Source organism: Prorops nasuta, unplaced genomic scaffold (assembly GCF_024137725.1).
Source record: "Prorops nasuta isolate Cenicafe-Biocafe unplaced genomic scaffold, Cenicafe_Pnas_1.2 PNAS00015, whole genome shotgun sequence".
In the NCBI taxonomy this organism is placed as follows: Eukaryota; Metazoa; Arthropoda; class Insecta; order Hymenoptera; family Bethylidae; genus Prorops; species Prorops nasuta.
The window spans coordinates 5,789,491-5,815,142 of record NW_027116812.1 but is presented as its reverse complement, the minus strand read 5'-3'; the positions used below and the strand labels follow the sequence as shown (position 1 = coordinate 5,815,142).

Sequence of the window (25,652 nt, the reverse complement as noted above, 5' to 3'; positions counted from 1 at the left end):
TTATTGTAATATTTACGGAAGAATGGTCTTCTTAGGTTAGGTTAGGTTGGTTAAGGGGCGCCAAAAAAAACTTGGTTAGGTAAAGGTGTTACGCATTCCCCGGGATTAGCGGACAAACTAAGGTATTTGCATGGATCGCCAGGCAGTGTGGAGAGCCTTTAAACAAACATTCCACGAAGATAGACACTATCGCAGCTCTACTAAGCCTCCCACAAACAATCACTCTCTCTTTCTCGCCTCGTGCCAAAATACTTCCATGTTTGTTTTTAGTTTCACTCGAAATGTTTGGAAGAAACAAAAGGATTATCGTTGAATGGAAGGGTTGGCAAATAACAGCTTTCGGGAAGATTTTACGTCAACGATCCACGCAAGGGTTAAATCTGCTTTATCCTTGCCGATAATCTTCCTCGAGTGTTTAATGCGTTAATGGTCCCGTGCTATATCGAAAACGGTGCAGCGTCCTCTCAAAACTTTCGAATCACACGAACGAGCGCTTTCAAAAGAAACAACTCTGTCCTCGATCGAGACAACCCTCGCACACGACACGCTCGTACAATGAATCCTTCAACCAACTCAATTATGATATAAACGAGGAAAGAAAATGAATTACGCGCTTCGTTATATTGACAATTCATTTTACACTCGCAGAGTATACCATAAAACGATAATGATTTTGTTTGGTAAGAGAGAAAGACATTCATCTGTATAGTATACTGCAGTATATATAGAGGTAAAATCCTCGGGAAGGAGCCACCTGCGAGGGATATGGAAAACTGGGAAATTATGTTGCTTTTGACCGAAGAAAAGTGGAAAGCTGAGTAGGAGAGAGTCCTTATCGAAAATTCGATAAGGAAACATAAACAACACCTTTCAGGGATTATCGCAGCTTATTCATGCGCCTCGAGGTGATAGGATCGTTTTCACTTGCGCCCTTACCACAGTCAGCTATATATATATTTAGCTGTGGAAACCATCGTCGAGAGTCTTCAATTGGTTTTCTATTTTAATAATGTATAGAGCAGGTGAAAATAGTTCACCTGCCGTTCTAATTGAGTACTCTCCATCAACCCTATATTTCTTCGGAGCTCGTGCTCTCCTATGAAGGATCTTAAACACACGAACACTGAAATTCCAGCGCGATTTAAATCCTCTGGGAAAATCCTTCTTGGTCAGTTGCTCGATCTTTCCTTGTGGGAATATCGAGTTTCTGTTTTTTTTTTTAACGCAATGGAAAAAATCCGTTGGTCGATGAATAAAATGGACCAAAGACGGAGAAGAAGAAGAAGAAGAAGAAGAAAATTTTCAAGGTATGGAAGAAGGTGTAGGAGAGAAAAATAGGGAATGGGAGATAGTTCCGGGCTTTAGAAAAGGAATAATGGAATCCTTGCTCCTCCGGTTACATCAGGTTGCATAATGCTGCCGAGCAGGTCACTTTTTGTTTACTTAGGCCGAAATGCGGTTTGTCCCTTTCGCTGGAGTATACACATTGGCCTATCTGCTGGGATTCAACCTCTTCTCGTAAATCCTTGCGATCCATGCGACCTGGTCTTATGCTGTATTATTATATAGCATATATATATAGGTTTCCCAGCGACCTCCTGTAAACTGTGAAAAAGAAGGAAAATATTCGAGACAACGCGACAAAGCTGATAAGAATCGTTATCGGAGAGATCCTTTCGATCGATCGTCTCTCGAGAATTTTGTAATTACCGAAGAGAGTGTGGTAAACCTCGAGGGAAAGAGGATAAACAAAGAGGAGTGAGACTATATATATATATATAATTGGTGGACATGTTTTTTCACGCGTGTGCTACTCTTATTTGTCATTTGACGTATTTGTTGTTTGTAGAGGGAGAGCGGTTTCCGCAGTTAACAGGGATTTTGAAGTTTTATGAAAATATTGATGGGATGGTCAGCAGGTGGCTACTCGATCGTGAAATTCTCACTCTCTCAGGAAGTTTCTCTTTCAGCATCTGGATCAGAAAACGGTAGCCACGAAGTTTCCCATATCGCGATCTTTAGTAGGGATTGAAAACGCATCCCTTTCCTGAGAAAACACGCAGTTAGACACGTCCGGGGTTAGGAATGACCAGACCGGATGGACAGGAGAGGGTGGAAGCAGGTCCAGCGCGCCATATGATACATGATACTCCGTGTGAAACTTTGCAGTAGGCTCGTAAACCCTGACCGATGTTTTCTATTTTCAAACCAGAATTCACGCAGCTTTTTTCCACTCTTCCACTGACCACGTAACCCCAACCCCTTTTCCTCCCCCCTCCCTCTCTTTCCTCATTGGAAAATTAACAGTTCGGACCCTCGCAAACTTATACCAAATGAGTTTTTCGTACAAGATTAATCACAAATTAATCTCTCCCCCCCCCCCACCCCCCCCCCCTCTCTCTCTCTCTCTCTCTCTCTCCCTCTTCTTTTATTAATCTACCGCAGCGCTTTGTTCGCGCTCATTTATTATACTCTCTGACACATCCGATTTCACTGCGGCTAATGAAAGTTTGGCGGACGATAAGCTCGGAGTGGACGCAACACAATTTCGGATTTTAAGGGGTAACTATTATATATATAATAATACCGAGGCGCAATTCGCTCTTTTACGTCGATTTCGACCCTCCTCTTGCACAGCGACGTATATCGGAAATATCAAGCCTGTCCCTTTCGGATATCCGTTCCGCCACTCGAAAACTCCTGCTGCTCGATTCCTCGGAAGAAATCTAGTTTTGCATGGGGCTTTATCATTTCTATTCTTGTTGTGTCATGCCGGATGACACTTATCTTCTCGAGAGAAAAATATATATGTATATAGAGAGAGAGAGAGAGGGAAAGCGCTCGAATTATTAGAATGCAAGAGGATTCATTGGAAGACTTTAAAAGATATATATTATAAGGTCCAGCGTTTAACAGTTATCCGTGTATGTTTGAGATAAGTAAATTAAAAGGGATGGTCGTTGGCGAAACTCTGAACGATAGGTAAAGGAACGGGCTGTTTTTTTTCCTCTTCCACCCCCGACGATTTTCCGAGAAAAGCCTGGGGTCCGAAGGATCTCGTCACGGCTATCGAAAGCATCGAACGGCTGCCGAGGAGAGGAGCAGGTATCAATTCTGAGGTGTACGTTATTTGTATCGGTAAAATACCTACGCGGCATTCGACGCGAGGACTTTGTTGGAGGAGGTCCATTCACGGGGGGAGAGGGAGGGGGAGGGGGTGTCATTGTTATCCGCCACCCTCTCCAGACACGTATACGTACGGTTTTTTCTCCTTTTTCTCGACTTGGAAAGAATTGCACTTGATATATTGAAACTTTTGTACCCTTCCAGAGCTCATGGCCTTACGCAACACCAGGCACATCCTTTTATGCACGCTTCGAGGATCCGGGATCCTTGTGATCGACCAATGAATCACTGTGATCTCTCCCCCCCCCCCCCCCCCTCTTCCCTCCTCAAAACTCTCTTTCTCGCGCACACACGTCTCGAAGCTTCGAGGAAATCCAGAAATTCGTTACTCAATGTCCGGCACGCGTTCCTTTATAACAATTCACATGCCGTCCATTCTAAAGATTCATCCCTGATCCCGCCACGATGAAAACTCTTCTCCAGATGAAATCGCACTAACGATGACTGTTCTATTTCTATATATCTCTTAGGTCAACCGCGTGCACGCGTGCCGAATTAATCGACTATTTTATTATGCTACTGCAGCTGCTTTATCAATGTTAAGGAAATCATTTTTTTTGTCAAGAAAAAATTCATAATTATTACTACAGAATAATTTTTAAGTTTACAATGACAGTCTTTTAGTTTTGTAACTTTGAAAATTATTGAAAACTTATATCGAAGAGAGAACATATGCTTCCTGTCATTAAGAGGTACTATTTCAGAGCTGGAGGAAAAGAAAGAAAAAGAAGTCATTATGGAAAGCTGCGAAATTTGTATAGATGATCTCTGTTCGCGCCACGTGACGCCAATCATTAGTGGCTACTTCACTTAAGAGTTTTTGAAAAATAACGCCTTTGAGATAAAGCGAAACGTCACGAGGGTGGCGGAGGCGCTTTGCAAAAAGCCTCCGAGGAGTCAGCAGGCCGCCTTTTAGCAACACCTCGACCAATACTTCTATTTATATAGTACACACTACACAGATATATCCATTGCATCATGATGAATGTTGTTTTCCCATCCGTCATTACGCGAGGAAAATGAAAACAGCAGAGTCATTCGCGCTGCGGACCTCCGGTAAATCTTCTCTTTTTCGGCACACGCCATATGCCTCCTTCCATTGTTTACCTTACAATCAAACAATCGCTATATAACCAAATATCGCATTCATCCACGCAGATCCATCGATGGAAATTCAATAATTTTCGGCACAGTTTCATCTTCCAATTCTTGCGTTATGTATAACTTTTCCGTTTTTTCTGATTAATGATTTGGTAAGAATGTTTTTCAAAGATTTATGAGGTTTTCCAGCCATCCGGTCTATTCCTCCGAGTCGAGGTAGTTTGGGATAGTTCAAACGAGGCACGATGCAGAAGAGAAATAGGTAAAGGTTAGTTTTTCAGTCTCTAAGCTAGCAATTATATGATTCACTTTGAGCATGCCGAAGAGAGAAGAGTCGAAAACCCTTGCATTCTCTCTGGAAAGGGGATAATGAATAATTTTTCTTTCCCTAGTCCTCGGCTTCTCGCGGTTTGCTGGATTGCTTGGTCAGTCAGTCAGTCAGTCAGTCATTCAGTCAGTTGTTCAGGTAGCTCACGAACGACTACTGTCTGTAAAAGCCAATCTACGGATTAGTACTACTGTTCCACTCAACAACACTTTTCTTATTCGTACTAGCATGAATTTTCTCTGAGAAGAAAAGGAGGATTGTTTTCCTTCGCAGGATTTTCCATAAAACTACATTTTTTTCTTCCTCTTTTCCACGCAGCTATTTCCGTAAAAGTGTACAATACAGTGAACAATATTCTTTTTGCATAACGTGCAATTTCCATGCAATAGGAAACAAAAGCAGGTATACTGTTGTATATATATAGTCTTCCGTGTTCCGGCGTGGGTCTCATTATCGCTTACTTCCTTCTGGCCTAACCAATATTTACGCGAACTTAACCTGCTGTCCAACCCTCATTCCCTTAACTTCTATTCTCCTCGAGACCTTATTCTTCCCGATTGCCGCACATTCTTCCTCGAGAGCTATATTTACCAAAATGTGCGACTGATGCTCACAATGCAGCGCGTTCTTTCTCTCGCGGCAAAAGCCACTTTCATCATAGATGATTCCACTCGGAGTTTCCGTTTTACGTTTATTCGACCACACGCGTTTTCGCGTACATTAATGCGCTCGAGAAACCCTTTGCAAGAGTCGATCGCGCATAAAATCTGGATTCCTTAAACGAGGAACGAATTTAATCCCGAAGGTTCGTAAACTAGTGGGAGAGAGAGAGAGAGAGAGAGAGAGAGAGAGGAGGGGGATGACTCCAGGGAGCAGATGCGAGTCTTGGAAGGATCAGAGATTCCAGATATCCCGCCAATTTCTCCTGTGGGTTGTCAATATCTGTAGAGTCTTGACAATGCCTGAAGGGCCGGCCTGAACTTGGAGATACTCGCTCGAGCCGAACAATAACATATTGCGGAATACGAAAGGTACGCGGACACGCACGTGCATCGACGCACACGCGGCCCACTCCTGATCCCCCTGAACCCCACATTTTCTCCTCTCTCCTACATCGCTTACTCTCAAGATTTCATCTCTTTCATCCAATTGTGAAAAGCCCATCTTAAATCCATTTCGGTAAATACGAACGTCAAACTGGAATACACTCGATTTTCCTCTCTTTTTTTTTTTTAATATGTTTCCAATTATTTTTGTAAAAATTCCATTTTACGAGCTTTGCGTAACTCTTTCGCAAGAAACGATCGGGATTAACGGTGATTTTCAAAGCGAGCACCTAAACAAGGTACCTCGGAGCTATGCAAAATATCCAACACCATAAAACTATTGAGAATTTTGCTCCAGTTTTAGCCAATTTGGAGATTTACGACCCGCACATACCGTTGCGTCTGCAAATGGAGCCCCGGCTGGGACAGTTTTACGCACGGAATTGCACGCTTAACCTGCGAGAAAATTCCACGTTCCTCTTCTACCTCCGTAAATCACATAACCGTATAATTTATGGCACTTTGCTCCAGTTTCAATCGCGAGCTTTGGTCACGCCGTATATACACCTCTCGTGGTCGTCCTCGCGTTCGCCAAGTATTTCTTTTTCATTTCCTTTCGCACCGCCCTCGTTCTCCAATATATATATATATATATATAGCAAACAATTTCACCATATTCTTTTCCACCTGATTAATGAAGAAAGGGACGAATTTTGTCTCCTTTATATATAGATTCCTGGTGATTCTTCTGGCAGAAATCAAGAAGAGAGAAAAGAGAGGGGTGGTTCTTTGGGATCGTTAAGTTTGCTCTCCGGAGTTTTCTTTCCACGTTGATGCTTGTACAAGGGGGTAACGAGGGGTTTGTCAGAACATTGGCGGCGGGAGGAAGGATGCGAAGGGACGAGAATTCTGCGAGAAGGTGGTGAAGGGGAGAAAAAGGGGAGCAGCCAAGAGTTTAATGATATTCCTGATTACAGTGACACGTGGAGAGCAACCTCGGAGCTTTTTGGGGGTTGTAGGGGGTGAAACTTAGTCGCGCCGCCACCTCGGAAGCCCGCAAAGCCTGTATTCATTTGCAACAGCCCCTTATTGCCTCCTACCACTTTTGCTTGTTCTGCCTTTCTTCCTCTTCTTCTGCTTCTTCTTCTTCTTCTTCTTCTTCTTCACGAGAGATGCCTAACCACCCCTGACCACCCTCTTCCTCCGTCTACTCTGCTACTCTCTCTCTCTCTCTCTCACACACACACACACTAGCTGTCCTTGCTTTACTCGTGCTTCTCGCATAAAAAGTATTGATCTGAACTCCTTCTTGGTCCGTAAGCTTCGCGAAGAACCGAGAGGGTTGAGAATCCACCCTAACTGCTTGCCCTGCCTTTATATTCATCATCCCCATAGCAGACCGAGAAAGCACCATTCCCTCCAGCCTCTCCCCCTTCACCCCTCTCACTCCTTCTCTCTCGCCCTTGCAAGGAGAAATCCAACTTGCTTCTCAGAACCAGAGTTATTTTTTATGCCGCCCTCTGTCGAATGTCAATGAGTTGTTTTTTCCTTCTGCTACAATCTCGCTTTCTCGCTGCTAGCTAGCTACCTTTGAGCGAGCTCCCCTTTCGCCGATTTAAATTTCAGCCTCAGCTTATTTCCAAAGTATCGATCGGTGAGGGAATAATGGACTCTCTGTTCATATTGTACGAGTGCTATGCTACTTCTATACCTATATAGTATATATAGACATAAAAACTGCTTGACGAATGGGAGAGGAGCGCGCAGGTACATCAAATTATCGTAAAGCTCTCGTCTCCGAAACCACGGAACCATGCACAAGGGATAATCACAAGTGGTATTCGAAGCTCCGCTCCTCCAGCCCTTTTTCGACACAGATTAACGACAAACCCTTTTCCAGCGATGACGGAAACGCATCGGGACGCACCAATCTATACCGGTCGGCCCTCTCGGCCCCTCATCTATCTTATCTCCAAGAATATCGGAAATCCACTTAAATATTTCCAAACTCGGAATCGCCGAATCCTTTCGTTTTTTTTTTCCACCCCATTGTTCCTCCTATCAGATCACAGCTTTATTTAAGTAGTCTTGGCGGCTATAGATGGACCTGTCGCACTTCCTCGCTCATATTCTATCCCGAACAACACTAAAATCTCTCAAATATTCGACATTACCAAACGCTTTGGTAAAGATCTTAATCTCGTCAGATGTTCTCCACTCTAGAATAATGTATAAGCGAAATGTTGCATCTTTCAATTTTTAAGCAAATAAACAATTATATTCCTCACTGTGTGGAAATTTTTGTAATTTTTTGTGCAAATTGGTTAGTTTAGAATGCAATTGAAGGATTTGATCAGTATGGACCTACAACTCTGGAGTGCGTGGGCAGGGGTTAAACGTTAAATATTTAACACTGCCAAACGCTTATAGGTAAAGATCGTATATAATCTCACCAGAGTATCTTGAGTATGTACCGCGACTTGACTAGATTTTCCATTTCTTTTTGCTTAAATTTATATAAGCAAATGGACAATTTTATTCCTTGCTGCGTGGAAATTCTTGGAAATTTCTGTGCGAATTGGTGAGGTCGGAATGTAATTGAAGGGCTCGATCGGTGGACCTGTAGCCCTGGAGCTTGGGCAGGGGTAAAGAGATGAGAGAAGGGTTGGTCGCTATGGTTACTGGGAGAAGGGTTAATGAGATTGGAGCGAAGAGAGAAAGTGGAGATGGAGTACAGAAAAGTAGGAGGAATTATTCTTCGTAGAATTTTCTTTTCGTCGTCGTAACGTTTAATGCGTCACGAGTGACTGAAAGAAATTTCTCTAATTTCTTAGCTTCTTTCAGGCATTTCCAATTTTCCAGCCTAATTTGCACAGATATAGATCTATCCACCGTTTTACTATATCGTATAACGGTAAGTGTGCGTGTCTGCGCGTCCATTTCTTTCTTTTTTTTAGTTTTAGACTCTTAAAGGAGGGGTTTGAAATGGAAATGACGGAGGGAAAAGAAAAGTCCGAGAGCTGAGTAAGGTCTCGATCCCATTTTGAAAACTCATTCGTAAGCTTTACGCGAGGCCGTGGCGGCATTGCAGTCTTTTGTACGGTTCCTTCCGGGCGAAAAAATATTTTTGCAGTGGCCGATCGAGTCGATCCGCCGCTTTCCTCCTTTCTCGTCTTTCCCAACACCCTCTTCAAGCTTGCATATACATAACATATACGATATTTCACCTATATAAGGTGCTTTTTGTGCCACAGTTCAGCCATCGTTGCGTTAGGTTAGCAATGCTTCTATCTCCGATTGGACTCCTGTGTATATATGTGTGTGTGTGTGTGTGTGTGTGTGTGTGTGGGTGCGCGCGCCCCGGTGCAACGGGCATTCTTATTTCCATACAAAGCCGTACGATTTCACCGGCTCAGCCTTTCAATAACGAGGACCAAGGTTCTCCACGACCCTCCGGACCCGCAGGGGCCTCTTTCCAAGCTCCGCAACACCAATGTCCCCGGCAAGTGTCACGATTTTCGATTATTCGCCGAATCGACACGCATCTCTCAACGATTATGTAAACCGGACCAATTCTCTCACGCTCTCCATCCTGCGATTCATCGTCTGAAAATCCAAAAAATATGCATATGTCCTTCTCCGAATCTTCTCTTTCTTCCCTCCCATCAAAAAATGTCTCATACACACGTCCGAAATAATCTGCATGGATCACGGAAATTCTTGCAATTATAATTAACCTTGTGCTTCTTGAACGGAGAAGTGGTTTTGTTTCATTGCGAGTGAGACGAGTAAATCTGAAGGATTTTTTGGTGTGCCTGAAAGAAGAAATGGACGATAGTGGAAAGAGATGTGGTCTCTCGTATGGCACCCTTGATCGTTCCGCCATAATTTCGTCGAATAAGATAAGCTACATCCCTGTGCTCTGATCCACGGGCTAGTCGAGGCTCCGAGAGCTCGAAGGGGTCGTAACTCCCTTGGTAGGTTCTTCGCGTTGGGGCTGTAACTGGGGAGCACTCGTGCAACTGACCAATGCGCCATTGGCCAGCCACTACTAATCAATAAATCGTTCTTGCAGCGGCCCACCGACCAACGCGTGCTTGGCTCCCCTTCGCCAACAGTCTCTTTCCGGTTCTCCATAATCCATTATCGCAAAACCTACTCGCCTCCAGTCGCCATCTTCTTTTTCTTACTCGCCACCATCGTCCTCTCTCACCCTTCTACCCCATACCCCATTCTACATTATTAACGACAAACTATACTTTTGCATTTTTCCCCCTTCCAAAGTTTCCCTCTTACTCAACTAACATTTCCCTCGATGCTATAGAGCATTAGCTGAAAATATAGTCTACATTGAATTCTAATATTATACCCAGGCAGACATGCGTGATGACCATTCGACGTTGAAATTACTTTATTTAGAATTTAATTACTGCTATTTGGCTTTAGCTCGTTCTCAAGAAATAACTTTATTTTGTATTTTCGTAAAGAGTCCAGGCAATGCCATCACCAAACGCTTTGTTGTAATAAGGCTTGATAGAAAACATTGGTTCAAGGCTTTCAGTAAATATATGGTGTAATATATAAGCGAGTGTAAACTAATCTAGACATTCTAGACCGTTGCTTGTTCCATTTGGACACCATCGATGTAATTTCACCGATATAAGACATTTTTGTAGCGTTAAACAGTTGAAGCGTGTAATGCACAAATATAGTAGCTTATATACCTCTTCTTTAATTATTTTATCAGGCGCTGTTCAGTTACTGTGAATAAACAGAATTTGCTCATTTTCAAATAAATAATAAATAAGACTAAGTTCTATCGCTTTCAAGCAAATAACGAGATTTATATTACTGTAATTACAATAGATAAATCCATTGAACTAAAAATAATCATGATTCATTTATTAACCAAAATTTAAAATATATTTATTAAATTATTTAAAAATTTTTAAACGAGTTGCTCAAGCTGAAACACCTCTTAGTTTCCTAAATTGAATCAAGTCATATCACGTCCAGTAGCAAGAAGTTCAATGCCTGATTCGTCACGTTCTCGAAATAAGCAAATAGCTCATAAAATTGCTAGTGTGTGTTACATGGTTTATTTAAAAAAAAATTATTAGAACAAACGAGGAACAGGAACATAATAAAATATAATCGAATTTACTTGCTTTTATTTAATAAGTGAAGAAATCAAAAGAGAAGGAATGATTCAGTGCTGAAATAATATATGACATATACTCTTACATAAAAGTAACTTCCAAAAGAAATAAATATTATTAAGTCAATTGTGCGCTTCTTACAAGTGAGACTTCATTTTTTAATGCTCTCGGTCTATATTAGGAAACCGATTTCTCTAATTCAATCAAAACTTAAACTTTTTAAAATAAAAATTTTGTATCTTTCATTTGTTTATTACTGATAAATAATGGTATTTTTTATTTTATAAATAGAACATTTAACAATTCCTACTGCATTTTTAATTAAACCATTCCTATTCTTCTATTTTCCATAAATTGCTCGGTAGTTTAAAATTCAGTTACAATTCCCTATACTTATCTAGACAACAAGTACCATTAAATATTACGCAAAAGAGTGATTTCAATTTCATCGAAGGATCGAATGATATATAGAAACATGCGGAGTTTTTTCTGGCTATAGGTGAACATCTTGAAATACCCCACGGTCAATGATCGATGAAGACGGAGATGCGGATAAACAAAAGTTCTCGACAAGCATAGATCACCAAGGAGTCATCATCAGTCATCCATATTGTCATGTGTATTCCTCAGTGCCCACGCTTCGACGTAACACGTACAGATTCTGATAATGCGATTCCACACACATATACGCACGTGTACATTGAGTAACTTTCGAAGATTTTCCCCTGTTAGAAAAAGAAAAGCCTGTCCATTTACCAAAAAAAAAAAGAACGATATAGTGTATCGGGATGATTTTGCGACTACCGAGAGACTCTTTCGAGGTAATTGTTAAGAAAAAAGCAGTGGAGATAAGCTCTAAGAGCAAAAAGGTAAATAGAGGCGATCGGGACTCTGGGAAGTTGTATTTTCCGGCGGTTGGGAAAGCGAGGAATGCATCCCCGTCCATGTGCTCTCAGGGCCCAGTTGCATACACGAGTGTAGCAGCTCTTGCACAATCGGCTGCGTTTTCTGGGAAAGCGAAGGGTCAACAATAGGGCGTAGATGCACCCTACCAGGTAAGGCCATTTTGAATACGCATAACGATCGCTCATTGTAAACCCGGGAACCGCCCTATGGTGCTCCATTGAACTAGCTGGAAAATTGCGGAAACATTACGCGAACCGAGCGTCCGACTGGAAAAAAAAACCTACCTCGCCTTACCCGAGTCTCCGAAAATACGAGATTTTTTAATATATTGGAGAAAAAGCCCCACTCACTCTCTCCTTTCGTGCTCCCTTTTTTCAGATCTCTCAGTTGAAAAAACTCTTCCGGTCAGACCCAAAAGCAACGTCGAGCCATATAGGCTCGACCATCGAGCAAATTGAATTATGCCCGAATTCCGCGTGCTTCTTGGAAGAAAGGAATATCCATTAGGATGTATATGGGACGTCTTTTAATCCGGTGCGAAGCCATTGACCCAAATATGCCCGAAATTTCCACGCAGGAAGCTTAAACACCGATAACGATCTATTTAATACATGAGCGCGTATCACGTGGGCAAGCGTTTTTACGGTTTCCTATGATAAATTTTCCGAACGTACATTTGCACTCCTGTACTCTTTGTACGCTTGAAAATGATATCTGTACGAAGGCAATCTTTCCTCGAATGAAAGCAGACAGCTCTCTGCAGCTTTTCTCGTAATGGAGTACGCTTAGGCTTGATGGGCCCTTAATGAAAAAATAACAAAACTGCGTAATCGAGTTGGCTTTTCAGATAACCTCGCTTTCATTGTCTTACTCAAGTTTATCTTTGTATTTTCCTTCCTTTATCCTCGTTTCCCTTGAAATTTACATGGAGCAATTGTACTGTAATTGAAGCACCGAGAGAATATCAGATGCTTCCTGCAGAACTCTGTTTTAGGCGACGTAGCTATATATATATAGTATATTCGTTGATTAACTCCACTCGGTCAGTGTGTTACGGGTTTATGCGTTCAGGTGTTACATATATATATATAGTAGTATATATTCGCGAGTCCATTGTGTCCGGTGGAGTTTCCGAATTTTTCGAGCAACTGGCGAGATGAAAGTTTTGGCAGCTGCAGGATTCGAAAGCTTTGGCCCAGCTGACCGGTCAAGGCTAGCAGGGGGTGTGGTAAGAGGGTCGCGCTGCAACCCCTACGTGAGCCCACCATAGGGGTGAGTTACGCCAAGGGTAACGCATGAAGGATTATCACATATATATATATATATACGCAATGGCCGGCAACGCCATTCCAGCTTCCATGCTAATAATTTCCTTGGAAAAATCCTTGCTTTCTCTACCCTTGAAAACATCCAGCAAAGCTCATGGGAATTCCTGTAAAAGGTTACATTATTTTAATAAATGAATCAAAATTTGAAACCTTATATATGTATGTACAGCATACATGTGCCTTACATATGTAGAGCACCAAAGGCTGAGTGAAAATCGTCGTGAAGAGATTTGACGAGGTGTAAAGCATATATATGTATATAGATTAGCCTCTGCTCTAGATCCGCAGGTGGGCCAGAGTTGAACTCGGCAAAACCGGACTCGCGCTATTTTCTAGGACCCTTCTCGCCTTACTTTTCGAATCAGCATCGATCCACTGTCGGCTCGCAGAAACTCAAGCCCATCGTGACGTAACAATGGCGACTGCACCTTTCAGCGCGTCTAACAAATTCCTTCCGCAACAATGTGTAGTTCTACGTGTATATGTATACCTCTCCGCATCTCGAACGGGCATCTACGGAGTTTTCCTTGTTCCCTTCTTTTCCGGATTACGTAAAAATCTATCGACAGATCGAGAAAGCTTCGTCCCGGATCGGGTTCTCCATTTTTCGATCACGAGAGAGGTATATATATATATATATATATATATATATAGTACCGCGTTTTATCTTTCTGTGGTTGTTCATGCTAAAAAACAGAGAAAAAGAGATATAGCAAATAGAGTGAGAGGGGTGCAAGGGTGAACTTGCAGAGACTAGTGAAAGGTACCGAAAGGAAGAAAGTAGAAGGAAGGATTATGGGGTGTAATATGCGTATAATGGCGGTATAATGTCAGAGTAGTGTCGGAACTTCACAGGCTCCAGTTCCCTGTCAAGGACACCGCAAGAAGGAGAAAAGAAAAATCGCAGATCTCGAGGAATGTTGTGCATTCATTACGAAGAAGCGGACAATGTCGGGTTTACGATCTGTTTGCTACAAACAGCTCCATTTCCAGAAGATTAAAGGATTAGGTAGTTTTAGTAGACAGCCGCGAGGCCACCAATAATGGAAGAACAATGGCGCGGTGGACGCTGGTCAGCAGCAGTCGTCGTTCACCAACGCGCTCCCAAACACACAACAATGTACCGTGTTTCCCTTTCTCCCTTCATCCGGCAATGATCTGTTTCGCCGCGAGATCTCTCCTCTCCTTTTGCTGTCCCAGTGTCCAGCCAGCCAGTAACCCCCGGCTTGGCCTTACTCACTCAGCATCGTGCACGCTCCAGTAGGCAAAGGAGGAAAAAACAGCTCGGTCCTTAATTCCTCTTAGCGTAATTCCTGACCCAAAGCCCCTTCATGGACACTGGACCTTGCTAAACATGCTTCTTTCTCTCTCTATACATATATATCGTATTTTCTTCTCTTCTACACTAACATAGCGCAAATTTGGATCGGATCATTGCAAGTGCATTTGCCATTCCACTTTAATTTCGTCGAGCGTAACAATCTCATCCTCAAAACTTCTTACCTGCGACAATACACGTTACAATAGTACAGCCAACCTTAAATCATTTAATTTCTCATAGTTTACAGATTGCTCAATGAATTGTATTTTAATTTTGAATTTTATTACTGAAATTTAGTCGATTTAAAGGAGATTTATGGACAATTTTATTTCCCTAATTACTTAGAATATTTGTTTCTTAAATTTTGTTCTATTTTATTCATTGTAGGTATTATAGGTAAGGCAGAAGTCTACTTGCTCTAAGCAGGTGCGAGTAAAAAGTGTCACGCGCAGAAAATACATAGATGGAGCTGTTTTCTGCTATAATGAGAGAAAAAGAGAAGAGAAGAGATCGTAAAAGCGTCTAGTTTAGTTCTCATGGTATTGTTAGTATTGTATCAATTGTCCAGATTTTCAAACAATCGTCGCAATGAAAGTTTCTTTTTTTTTTAACGAAAGTTAGACTATGACGAGAAATGATTTGATTAACATGTGTTAATTGTGAGTGAAAATACGTTATTATTGGTAAAAATAACCTCTCAAGCATTCTCCATTGTACTGTGTTTGCTTGGGTTGAATGAGCCGGAGAGGTTAAGGTAAAACGTGGCTTGAGCAATTGTAGCTTGATATCGGAATTCGGAACAAGCCCGTCTACGTCAGTAAGTGTGTTTATTTGAAATAAGAATTACATCAGATTGCGCTATGATGCCATTAGATTCCATTGAGTCGAATCAGAGAACAGAGAGCGGATTTGCGAGTTCACTTGGATTTAGGATTCATTGATTAAAAGATACTCAGCGTGATTTATAGATTGTAGTTTAAGTTTAACGAGTTTAACGAGATGGAAGAGTACCCTATCGTCAGGATTGCGAGACATTAACTGTTTGGTTGGTTCCTTGGTTCGTTTCTGATAAAAATAAACGTGGTGGCACGTGTAGTACGCATTAATCATGGAATCAAAGGGAAAAACAATTCACTTGATTTGGTCGAGAGAAACTAGAGTATTTTGAAAGCTGTAGGAAATCAGGAGTTTCTCAGAGCTCGTTTTGGACCTGAAATTAGCGATTTTATCGATTAGCCGTTCAAGACGATAGGTCTTTCGCTTTAAGTTTTATGCGCCGTTTCATACACGACACAGCGATATCCAGTGGGTGCCTTGTTGGAACAATATGTGCGTGAAAAACTGAGAAAGACCGACTGTACATTCTTGCATTGCTCGGTGATGAAATTGGGGGAAGATACCATCTCGATCAATGATCCTTCTCGCATAGCAATAGCATTTTTTGCTACTTGCACTCTCCTTGAAAATCTTGCTTGCGAGATTTTTTCTCAGAAGAGGCGTTTATGTTATATATACATGTATATATCTATATGTACATGCATATATGAAAAATCCGCATTTGTACAGCGTGGTGATTGGCCATGTGCTTATGTGGAATTGGAATACGATGGTACGTTAGTTGCGTCAGTACGGTGAAACGCGTTAATAATCTAGTTATTACAGCGACGAATCAGAGGTGGTAACGGCGGTTGTTGGGAGTAAAGGCAAGCGGCAGGCAAGGATAGGAAGTGACTAGGAGGAGAAATAAGTATCAAGTACTCGATTAGCGAGCGGAAACGAGCAGATTGAGGGAGGGTGGGGGGTGGAAGAGAATATCTCCCCCACTGCTAGGCAAACGCCGGTAATGAGTGTTTATACTTTGACGGCGGTAGCGACGATAACGACGACGGCTATAACGACAACGACGACAACACCGGCACCGGCAGCTGTCACGACGACAACGACGTCGTCGACAGCGTCGCCGGCAACGGCCGCGACGCCAGAAACTACAAACGGTTGGATCGAATTTTGTGACAGACACGCCCGCGCTACCGCATCTGATTTCGCCAAAGCTTTCTGCACCTACGTCAGTCTTAATTTACCCGAAAGTGCCAGGGCCAATCTCTCTTATCAAACTTTCCTTACAAAATTTGTAGAGAGCTTTTGCGAGCACTTTCAAACCGAGTACCTTCGTCGAACGAACAGGTATTAGATTTCAGTAAATATATTCTTGATCCTTGCTTTAACTTTCTTAATACATCACTCATACTGAGCGTACTGCAATCTGTACTATGAATATTATAAGTGAGCACAGATACGCAGACTACGATTACCCAAGCCTTTTTCTCTTTGATTTCACCTTAATAAATAATCAACCTATCTTATCATTTGCATAGGCCACTCAATGAGAGAGACACAGTCTTACCAATACAAAACAATAATGCACCCATCCGTGCATCATCCCACGAAGAATTCAGTGATTACTCTGAGCATGATGGAGAAACTATATCTCCAAAGCCTGCTCATAAAGCATTCTTTAGAAGGCTGTCTTTTAAAGGACTTAAAAAGGGAAAAGGATTCTTCCACAAGCAACAAAGTGACGAAGTGGAGCTGTCGCATAGCGAACACCGTAAGGACAAACATTGGAAAGCCAAACTGTCTAAAATTGTTGTAGAATGTAGAAAGGAGGGAGTTGTTAATTCTCTAATGGGAGAAAATATTGATGGCACTCAAAAATGGGAAAAGTCCAGACTAGCATTAATAAAAGCTATTGGTGGATATATGTTAGAATTTTACTCTCCTCCTAAAGCAGTAAAGCCTCGCAGTGGAGTTTTTTGTTCTGCAATAATCGAAGCTAGGGAAACTACGGCATTAGAAATGCCAGATCATGAAAATACATTTGTACTCAAAACACAAAATATGGAATTTGTAATAGAAGCTCATGATTCCAATGATATGAGATCATGGCTTGCAACAATCAAGTACTGTATGCGCACACAGCAGAACTTAAGTCTTACCGGTGTCAGTCCTGGTGATCCTGTAGGTAATTCTTTGGTACATGGTGCTTTAGGTGGAGGTACAGAAAATGAAAGATTAAGAGCAAATTCTGCGAGTAAATGCTCAAGATCTGGTCCTCATGAGCATGGTGAGGATGCACAAGGAAATCCACCTGAATTACCACCAAGACTCAATACACGCAGCAGTAGTAATTTGGAATTATGTTCATCTCAACAAGAAATTGAGCAAAGTAAGTGATTTAGTCATGAAAATTACAAAGATAACAATTAATATTGTTAATTAGACAAATTTGTAAAGTAACTATGTTACTCTTTCAGTGGTTGGTGGTAATGATGGGGAATTAGATTTGTCAAATAGTTTAAGAGAGTATCCCTGGTTCCATGGAACATTACCCAGATCTGATGCTGCGCAACTAGTATTGCACAATGCTGCTAGTGGTCATGGAATATTTCTTGTACGACAAAGTGAAACACGAAAAGGAGAATTTGTTTTAACATTTAACTTTCAAGGACGAGCCAAGGTAATTAGAAAAGATATTTTCATTGAACGTCGATTAATAATAATAATCGATGTAATATTTCGATTATCCGTTTTACAGCATTTACGGATGACATTGAACGATCAAGGTCATTGCCGAGTTCAACATCTGTGTTTTCCAACAATGCTTGAAATGCTTGAGCATTTCCGACAGAATGCCATACCCCTTGAATCCGGTGGAACCGCAGATGTAACTTTGACGGAATTCGTAGTGGCACCTTCTACCTACCGATTAGGACAACACAATAGCAATAATGCAAATCAACAGCAGCCACCGGAGAGAAGGCCGCCAGCAGCCCCGGAGCCCAGAGAAGTAAGAGTCAGCAGTGGATGTCTAACTCTTCTTGAGTGAGCACGAATGGCCGACACCCACAGTCTGAAGTCTGATCTACAGACAGTGAGTAGATAACCAGCTACAGCAAAATGCGCCTTCCTGTCCAACTTTTGGCAGTTTAACGCTTTTGCAGTTAATATCATACTCCATAGTTTATACTATTAGCGGATCTGTGGGCATACCTGTTTTTTTACTTGCACACAAATGCGCAGTACTTTAAATGAAAATTGTGATGCGATAGAAAAATAGTATATTCCAATAATGTATAACTATTATTATTAATATACTGTGAGTACCTGCTATACAAGTTTGTGCAAACTCCAAACAAAGCAGACACGATATGATATTCTAACTCTCGCAAATCTTTCAATGTTCCAAAGTATCGTTATCTTTTTCATATACAAATATGTATAATAGATATTACGAATTGGGTAAACATATGAGTCAAACTGGTCCAATGATTGCAGGCAAAGTGTGTGGTACGAGTTCAAATGCAAACATATTTTGTTTATTCAATCGCATTAGACTTCTGGTAAATTAATATTCTACTTAGTATTCATCTGTTAAGTATTGAAAATATGGAAACTTACGTTATGCGATAATGTTTGTGCTCTTGAAACTTCCGGGTATCCAGAGTCGAGTGCTTATGACAAAATAATCTATTTTACTTGTATATTTATTCGCTTGGATAAGTATCCATTGATGCACACGGGTATTTCTCAATGAAAGAGCTCAAAGGTTTTGAATGTATGTATGCTTACGTCAAACGCTATGAATCAATAAAATGTTCGTTTTTCATTGTACAAACAGGTGCAGACATATGGGGGTTCCATAAGAACACGAACAGAGTCATTGGAAAGACTGGCACAGCAAAATAATACTTCGGACCAACAAAACTCAGCATCATCTGGCAGGGCTGTACAGAATGCTTACAGTTTTCTCTAACGCTGGATTCGCAATACTCTGCCGTCAGGCTATCATCCAGTCAGTCCCACGGATTGAACAATTCTTTTGACTTTAATAACTGACAAGGTATCGATCACATGTTCGTGCTCTCAGTGGATTGTCCATAGCTTCTAATTTGAACAGTCTTGCTCAATCCGACGACAGGAACATTAAACGTTAACCTACAACTAAACGCAAATTGTATATTGTCTTAAAATCAGTCGCTTCCAATTTTTCGGTTCTTGTACTAAAGTTTTTCGAAAAATTTTTCTCCCAAAAATCATGTTTTATAATTGCATTTATAGAAAGAATACCATAATCAGTGGTAATAAAGGATATAATTATAAAGATACTGATGAGAGAGATAAAGATAATACACAAGTTATGTTAAATATTATATAGCATCGAACAATATTTTTCGTATATCGTTTATTGCGACACACATTTAATGCATTGGAAACGAGTAAGCGGTGTGTGCCTCCTTAATTATTAGAGATTAAAATTATTTTGTACATAGAAACGACTGTGCATTGCGTTGCTTGTTGTCAGTACTTATGTAATTTTACGCTATTGTACATATATGGGCATGTGAAAAGCTGATACATGTACATAATACCCTCCTATTCTGACGGTAATGGACTGCCATATGCTTATACTAAGTAATTTCTTGAAGATCATTTTTTTCTGCGTGGTAGCGTGCAAAGTGAAATTTTCGTTGCGCATAGAATACTTTTTGTCAAAGTCTGCGCAAAGTAATGAAAATTCACTCTCATACTAGCTTTGCTCGCTACCGAGCAGAAAATATCGTATGCAACGCGTGCGCAACTTTTTTTTACACATGGAAAAAGTCAATCTCGCCTTCGGCTCGTGTGGCAACATTTCTTACGCTTGCAAAAAAAACACTGCGCACTAGTAGCATAATATACCATTAATAACGACATTTTATACAATACCAAAGTTCGTTTTCTAAATTGATTTTTGGTTTGGCTTCTGCTGTCTACTTTCTTTTTACTATCATTGTCAGATAACTTCCAACAAATTTTCATCAGTAACAATAATTCACAAAAACAAATAATTATCTATATAAAAATTTGGACATTTGTATCACAATATAACTATTCAAATGTTGATCCTTTTTATAATAACTTATGCACGAGACAGTACATGTATATTTTTGTGAAATTACCATTAACCCTTAATTAGGGGCATCAAGAAAATTATCATACTAACCGAATGGGCGTTGAACCCATTTGCCTAATTAAAGGTTAAAAACTAAAAAGTGTATTGTTAAGCATTGAATCAATTAATTATAATGGGTATTATAATAGTTGAAACATCTAACCTCAAAATTATTAACATGTATTAATAAAAATAGTCGAAATTTAGTTTATCAAGGATGAGGATAGTTTTCAACAATTGTAACAATGGAAGTAAAATTTTGTTTTCGATTTCACGATAATCTATGGTTGCTTGCCTCTGGAACGGCACTGCTACTAAAAGTTATATTTCTGTCCTGCGATTTGTATTGGGTATAGAAGAATTATGAAAATGAGAAGAAGAATAAGAATAATGAAAAAAATAGAACATGGAATATATAATAAAAGCAGAAGATTACTTGACTCTCAGGGTATTAACAGTAGTTTTCTACTATATGGACTACCCTGCATGCATTTTTGAGTGATTTCTACACAATGAACATCCGTTGTTGCCTCGATTGGAAACTATTATTAAAGAATAAAGCAAGTGAAACGGATAAATCATCTCGCTATTTATTATTATGTAAATCTGTCATTGATTCTGATAGATCAAAGTATTTTAAAATACAGAAAGGATCGCTCTGTATATTTCCATAGGAATAGAACTATATGTTTAATGCATCGAGATCAATAATATCCTAGCGCAATAAGACTGAGTCTGTAAAATTAGTTTGTAAGTAAATAAAAGCTCACAATATTCCTATATCACATTATCTTTCAATTAATTTGGAAGCAGTTTACTTTAATCTCACTGTTAATTGTCTGTACTCTTAGTCAAAGGGTCTGTCAACAACTTTCCTCTTTAAAGCTCTTAAAAAAAAGCGTATACGATGAATAATATTATCGCTGGATTATAAATTTATATGAGCGAGTATAGCTTGAGAGAATTCACGAATTCAATCTGCAAATCGTCGTGGAATCTTTTTCTTATGAATTTATCCAAGTAGGCCATGGTTCCTTAAGCCAAACCTTAGAAATAAGGATGGGCAAGGACTTGCGTAACGCGAAACGAATGAAACACATATAGCTTTGGATAATTGGGTGAAGCGCAAAAATCGAGTCGGTGTCACGTTTTCATACAAATTTGATTTAAGATAGTCGTACGGAATTAACAAAAAAACAGGTTTTGTCGAACGGGAAAGTTTACCATAAAGATGGGAGGAGGCTAATTGGTGAATATCCAGTACATATAGAGATAGCGAGAAGGTAAAGGTGAGGATTCCCAGAAGAGGCTGCCAAAGTGTCACGCAAAGGATTCATGCGCACTATTCGATACGCTACGCACTCTGCGGCGTGCTTTTGCGAAACAACCGTGTTTTGACGATGCTCCGTGCGTTCTCGTCAATTCGCATAAATACGTTTCGATTGTGCAACGATCTGGCCTATGACACTCCTGCCATGATCCTAATTTATCGCCTTGTCCAAAACAAACAAGTTTATAAATTCGCCAGGAGACTGCGTGACGCATCTTGTTTCAGGGAGTCACTCGCCAGCTCTGTTGCTTTTTTTTCATAGCAGCAATTGCATCGCACTCAACCTCTCTTCCATAGGTCCATTGAACCACAATTTGACGCTTTACGAATTCAAGCCTGGTTCATTGATAATTCTATACTGGCACCAAGAGCCTTTTACTATCACGAAGAGAAACGTACCGTTAAAAGTTAGGTAAGTGATCAGTCGAGATACAGTTTTTCTTACAATTTATGTTAATAACTCGGCTTTACTAAATTATACTTGGTCCTTTATATTCACTCGTGCCACGGAGCTCTGATTGCTGGCTTTTTTTCTATACTTAGTTGCAACTGCATTTACGACCGGAGCTGCGTTTCGCACGACTGCATGCAGACGTGTAGAAGTTTCCTCGTGACGCAATTTATCGACACCGTCATTTGAAACACCGGTCGCTTCTCCGCATACGAATCTGTCTACGAGTTTTTTAACGCCCAGCGCGTTGGCTCAGTATATATCTATATAGACCACTTACAAACAATATCTCTTAATTTTCTAAACCATCGGATCTCTCTAAAGTATACACAGAGTTTCGCTAATTCCCAGGACGAAACGACTCAATTGTAAATTCGCGGGATTACTTTACATTGTTTTCCAATTGCCACGGTTGCGTAATGATTACACGTTCGCTCCAGCGATATTTGCTTTGTCTCTTACCACTGTCACGAAGAGTCCACTTTCGCAGGAGTCCCAAGATAAAAAATGAAAATTCACCCAGCCTTACGGCAAATCGTCAGAGGTGATTTGTTGCTGCGACTTTAGCGGTATCCGAGAGGCGAGAAAAAAGCCCTGTCTGATAAATTGAGAATAATAAGCGAGAGATGCAAATTTATTACTATCCCAGTGTATCGAGGACGCGAAATAAAATATCTCCTTGGAATTTTTCAATATATTTTCTATTCGCTTGTATTTCAAAGAATTCGTTTGGAACCCTTGGTCGCCCAATGGAAACTTCTCGACGTCGTTTTTTTTTCTAGAGGATTTTTGTATTACTTAGCACGAGTGAAGGAGGCATCGTTTGGGAAGGTTTAGCGACAGTGGCACTTATTCATTGGGTAAACGCAAGTAGTAACGGTACAGGTTGCTCCTTACGCTGGCCACTCCGCTTCTGATGTTTCCAACGCGCCATCGATCATATCTTTATGGCATCTTTCTTTTTGCATGGCTTTTTGCTTTCTTGGCGCATAAGCAAGGGTACCTTTGATAAATATATATATATATATATAGAGTAGTCGGTCAAGTACGAGCGATGCAGCCCCATTTATCGATTTACCCTTGAAGATAGCGCCCTTATCTAAAAGCGTCGCGTCGCTAGCACTCATCGAAATTTGCCACTTTTTTTTGTCCTTTTCCACAGGAGGTTGTTCCTGATTGTCAATATTGGACGCCGGTAAAAGGAAAAGCCGAGCGAGACAAGGACGAAGGAATTTGTATACAAGTACGTTGCCTTCGGAGAAAGGTCTTTTGCCTCTACGCGAAATCAATGAGATTTCTTCATCGAGGTATTAATGGTCGTTCTCGGTCATTCGCCAAAAAATCGTTTAACAATATACCCTGCGGCTACTCATGTCGGCCAAGGTCGAGGTATCTGCGGAGAATTCGTTATTTCGCCTCGGGCCCGAGGAATACACCAATCACTCTTTTTCATCCTTTATATGCATACTCGCTATCATCGCACCCATACGTGATAGAAATTATCCAATTCCGATGCTTCGCACTTGATCATCCGATTTTCAGAATGCTCGCAATTTTGCAATTTTTCGTTGCGATACCGTACACACAAGCATGTTTATACTCCGTTTAGCGTATACATGCTCGTACTTCCCGCTTACAGCTTCTCTCTAACACCGCGAGAAAACAATAATCTGAATCATCCTGGCATCCAAACATGAACGTTCAGTTCCGGAAATCCTCTCTAACGCAATATTGTTTGCATGTCTCGTTCTTACGACTGTGACGAAAGCTGATAAGCGTTTGGCAACTCATTTGGTTTCTTCTTAATCGCTCTGTCAACAATAGCACCGTAGTAGCGATGATATACTCCGTGGAATAGTGTAGCTGAGACGGAATATTTTCCCAAAACACCTTAGGAACGTTACTTGACCTAGTAGACACTGTAAGTTTCTTCTTCAACGAGATTCTTCCAGCAATAACACGTTGGAAGTTTTTTTCTTCTCCAGCAGCACGTGCTCGTCGCACGATCATGTTGAAATACCCATTATAAACTTCCACGGCGAGACCTTCGCATCAATTCCTTCCTCTAACTTTCATCTGTGATAATTCATCGTGAATTTTTTCTTCTGCCATTTTCACATCTCATCGATATTATCCGACTCTCGACGGCGGAACCACGGGACACTTCCGTTTATGCTCCAGAACGATATTACAAAAAAATTATACAAACAAAGTTAATGAGAATGATGGAGCTCACCATTTCATCGTCGCGTGCGCGAAACAGCCACCGATCCAAATCAAAATTACGTAACGTCGCGGACTCTCCAAATAGGAAGTGCATTCTCGAAGCTTCGGGTGTTTTTTTTACGCCGATCCAGAATCCGAAACTTCTGACGTTATGGAGACAGAGGAATATGGGTCATCGCAACAAAGTACATAGACGCTGTTTGTTTATATACGAGTGGGTTATTCCAGTTTAATGAAAAAAAGAGGAGAATGTTGGAAAAAAGGAAGGAAAAACTAGTCTGAGTCATGCAAGTTTCTGTACTTGCAGTCAGAGGCTATATAATTGGATTAATCCGGTTTATTGGATTAAACGCCGAAGGAACGTTCTGGAGAAATTAGCTTATCAACGCGCATCACCATAAGGTGGTTCTTCATTCCAGGCGGTTGGTTCCCTTGGAAGATTCGAATGTACAGAGAAGAACCTTTTGTGCAGCAGATCAGCCGAGCCAAGCAGTCATTATGTCAACGAGACGGCAAGATCCTCACTCTGATAACTCCATTCCGCCTGCACAAAAGTTATAATGCAAATAATTAAATTTCCAAGCGAGCGAGAAAAAACAGCTGTAAAACTTTTTTTCTTACTCAGCAGCATCCTATTGGCAACGAAACGAGACAGGACTATAATTGCGGAACCTTGAAACTGGGAGCGTCAGAGAAAATTATTGTTTCAATAAATTCGGTTTGTTGGGAAAATGTTTTTGTTCGGAGTGTTATGTAAAGAAAACTGATGGAATTATACAAGTGTGGTAGAGGAGGAGGAAGAGGAGTTTCTTCGGACGAAGACTGCAGGCAAAGTAGAAGATGCTTTTCGCGAATGTAATTAAAGGAAAATTTTTGAGACGTGATCGGGAATGGAGATGTGATATGATGTACAAAGTGAGCCGAGGTAGAGCTCTGGGTGATTTATGTGCCTATTGTGCGCGGAAAGGATGACAATTCATTACGGTAGCGCCGGATAGACCAGAGAGCCACCGTCAACTCTTAGCAGCTGTTAACGGCTCGCTGATAATCATGTTCGCGCGAACGCTGACAAATGTCACCAAGCGTCGGCCATGCCACTCGCCTTTCCACAAATATTTATCCTCCGTCTTCCGCTTGATTAGGTGTCAACGAGATATGTGACCATCTCTTGCCAGAACTTCGATTCACACCACAAAACACCTTTTTTCCTCCCTCCCCCTTCTTTTCATTCTTTCAACCAATTCACTTAACAAAACACTAATAAAATTTAACTTGTTC

At 40.9% G+C, this 25,652-nt stretch overlaps 1 protein-coding gene across 5 annotated transcripts; it reads left to right on the top strand.

Moving 5' to 3' along the window:
* Positions 1-14,935: 14,935 nt before the first annotated feature.
* Positions 14,936-21,149, top strand: Lnk (SH2B adapter-like protein Lnk). Of its 5 annotated transcripts, XR_010823516.1 has the most exons (7): positions 14,936-16,559; positions 16,751-17,601; positions 17,690-17,892; positions 17,971-18,306; positions 18,711-18,775; positions 18,878-18,990; positions 19,054-19,181. XR_010823516.1 is itself a non-coding variant. In XM_066736375.1 (6 exons), exons 2-6 carry the CDS (start codon positions 16,219-16,221, stop codon positions 19,186-19,188), a joined length of 1,782 nt encoding a protein of 593 aa, XP_066592472.1. In that variant the 5' UTR covers positions 14,936-15,192; positions 16,038-16,218; the 3' UTR covers positions 19,189-21,149. The 5 variants fall into 5 exon arrangements, 3 of the variants coding, with proteins under 3 accessions (XP_066592472.1, XP_066592471.1, XP_066592473.1); XR_010823515.1 differs by having other exon boundaries at positions 18,711-18,990; XM_066736375.1 differs by lacking the exons at positions 18,711-18,775; positions 18,878-18,990 and having other exon boundaries at positions 14,936-15,192; positions 16,038-16,559; positions 17,971-18,222; positions 19,054-21,149.
* The last annotated feature ends 4,503 nt before the right edge of the window (positions 21,150-25,652 follow it).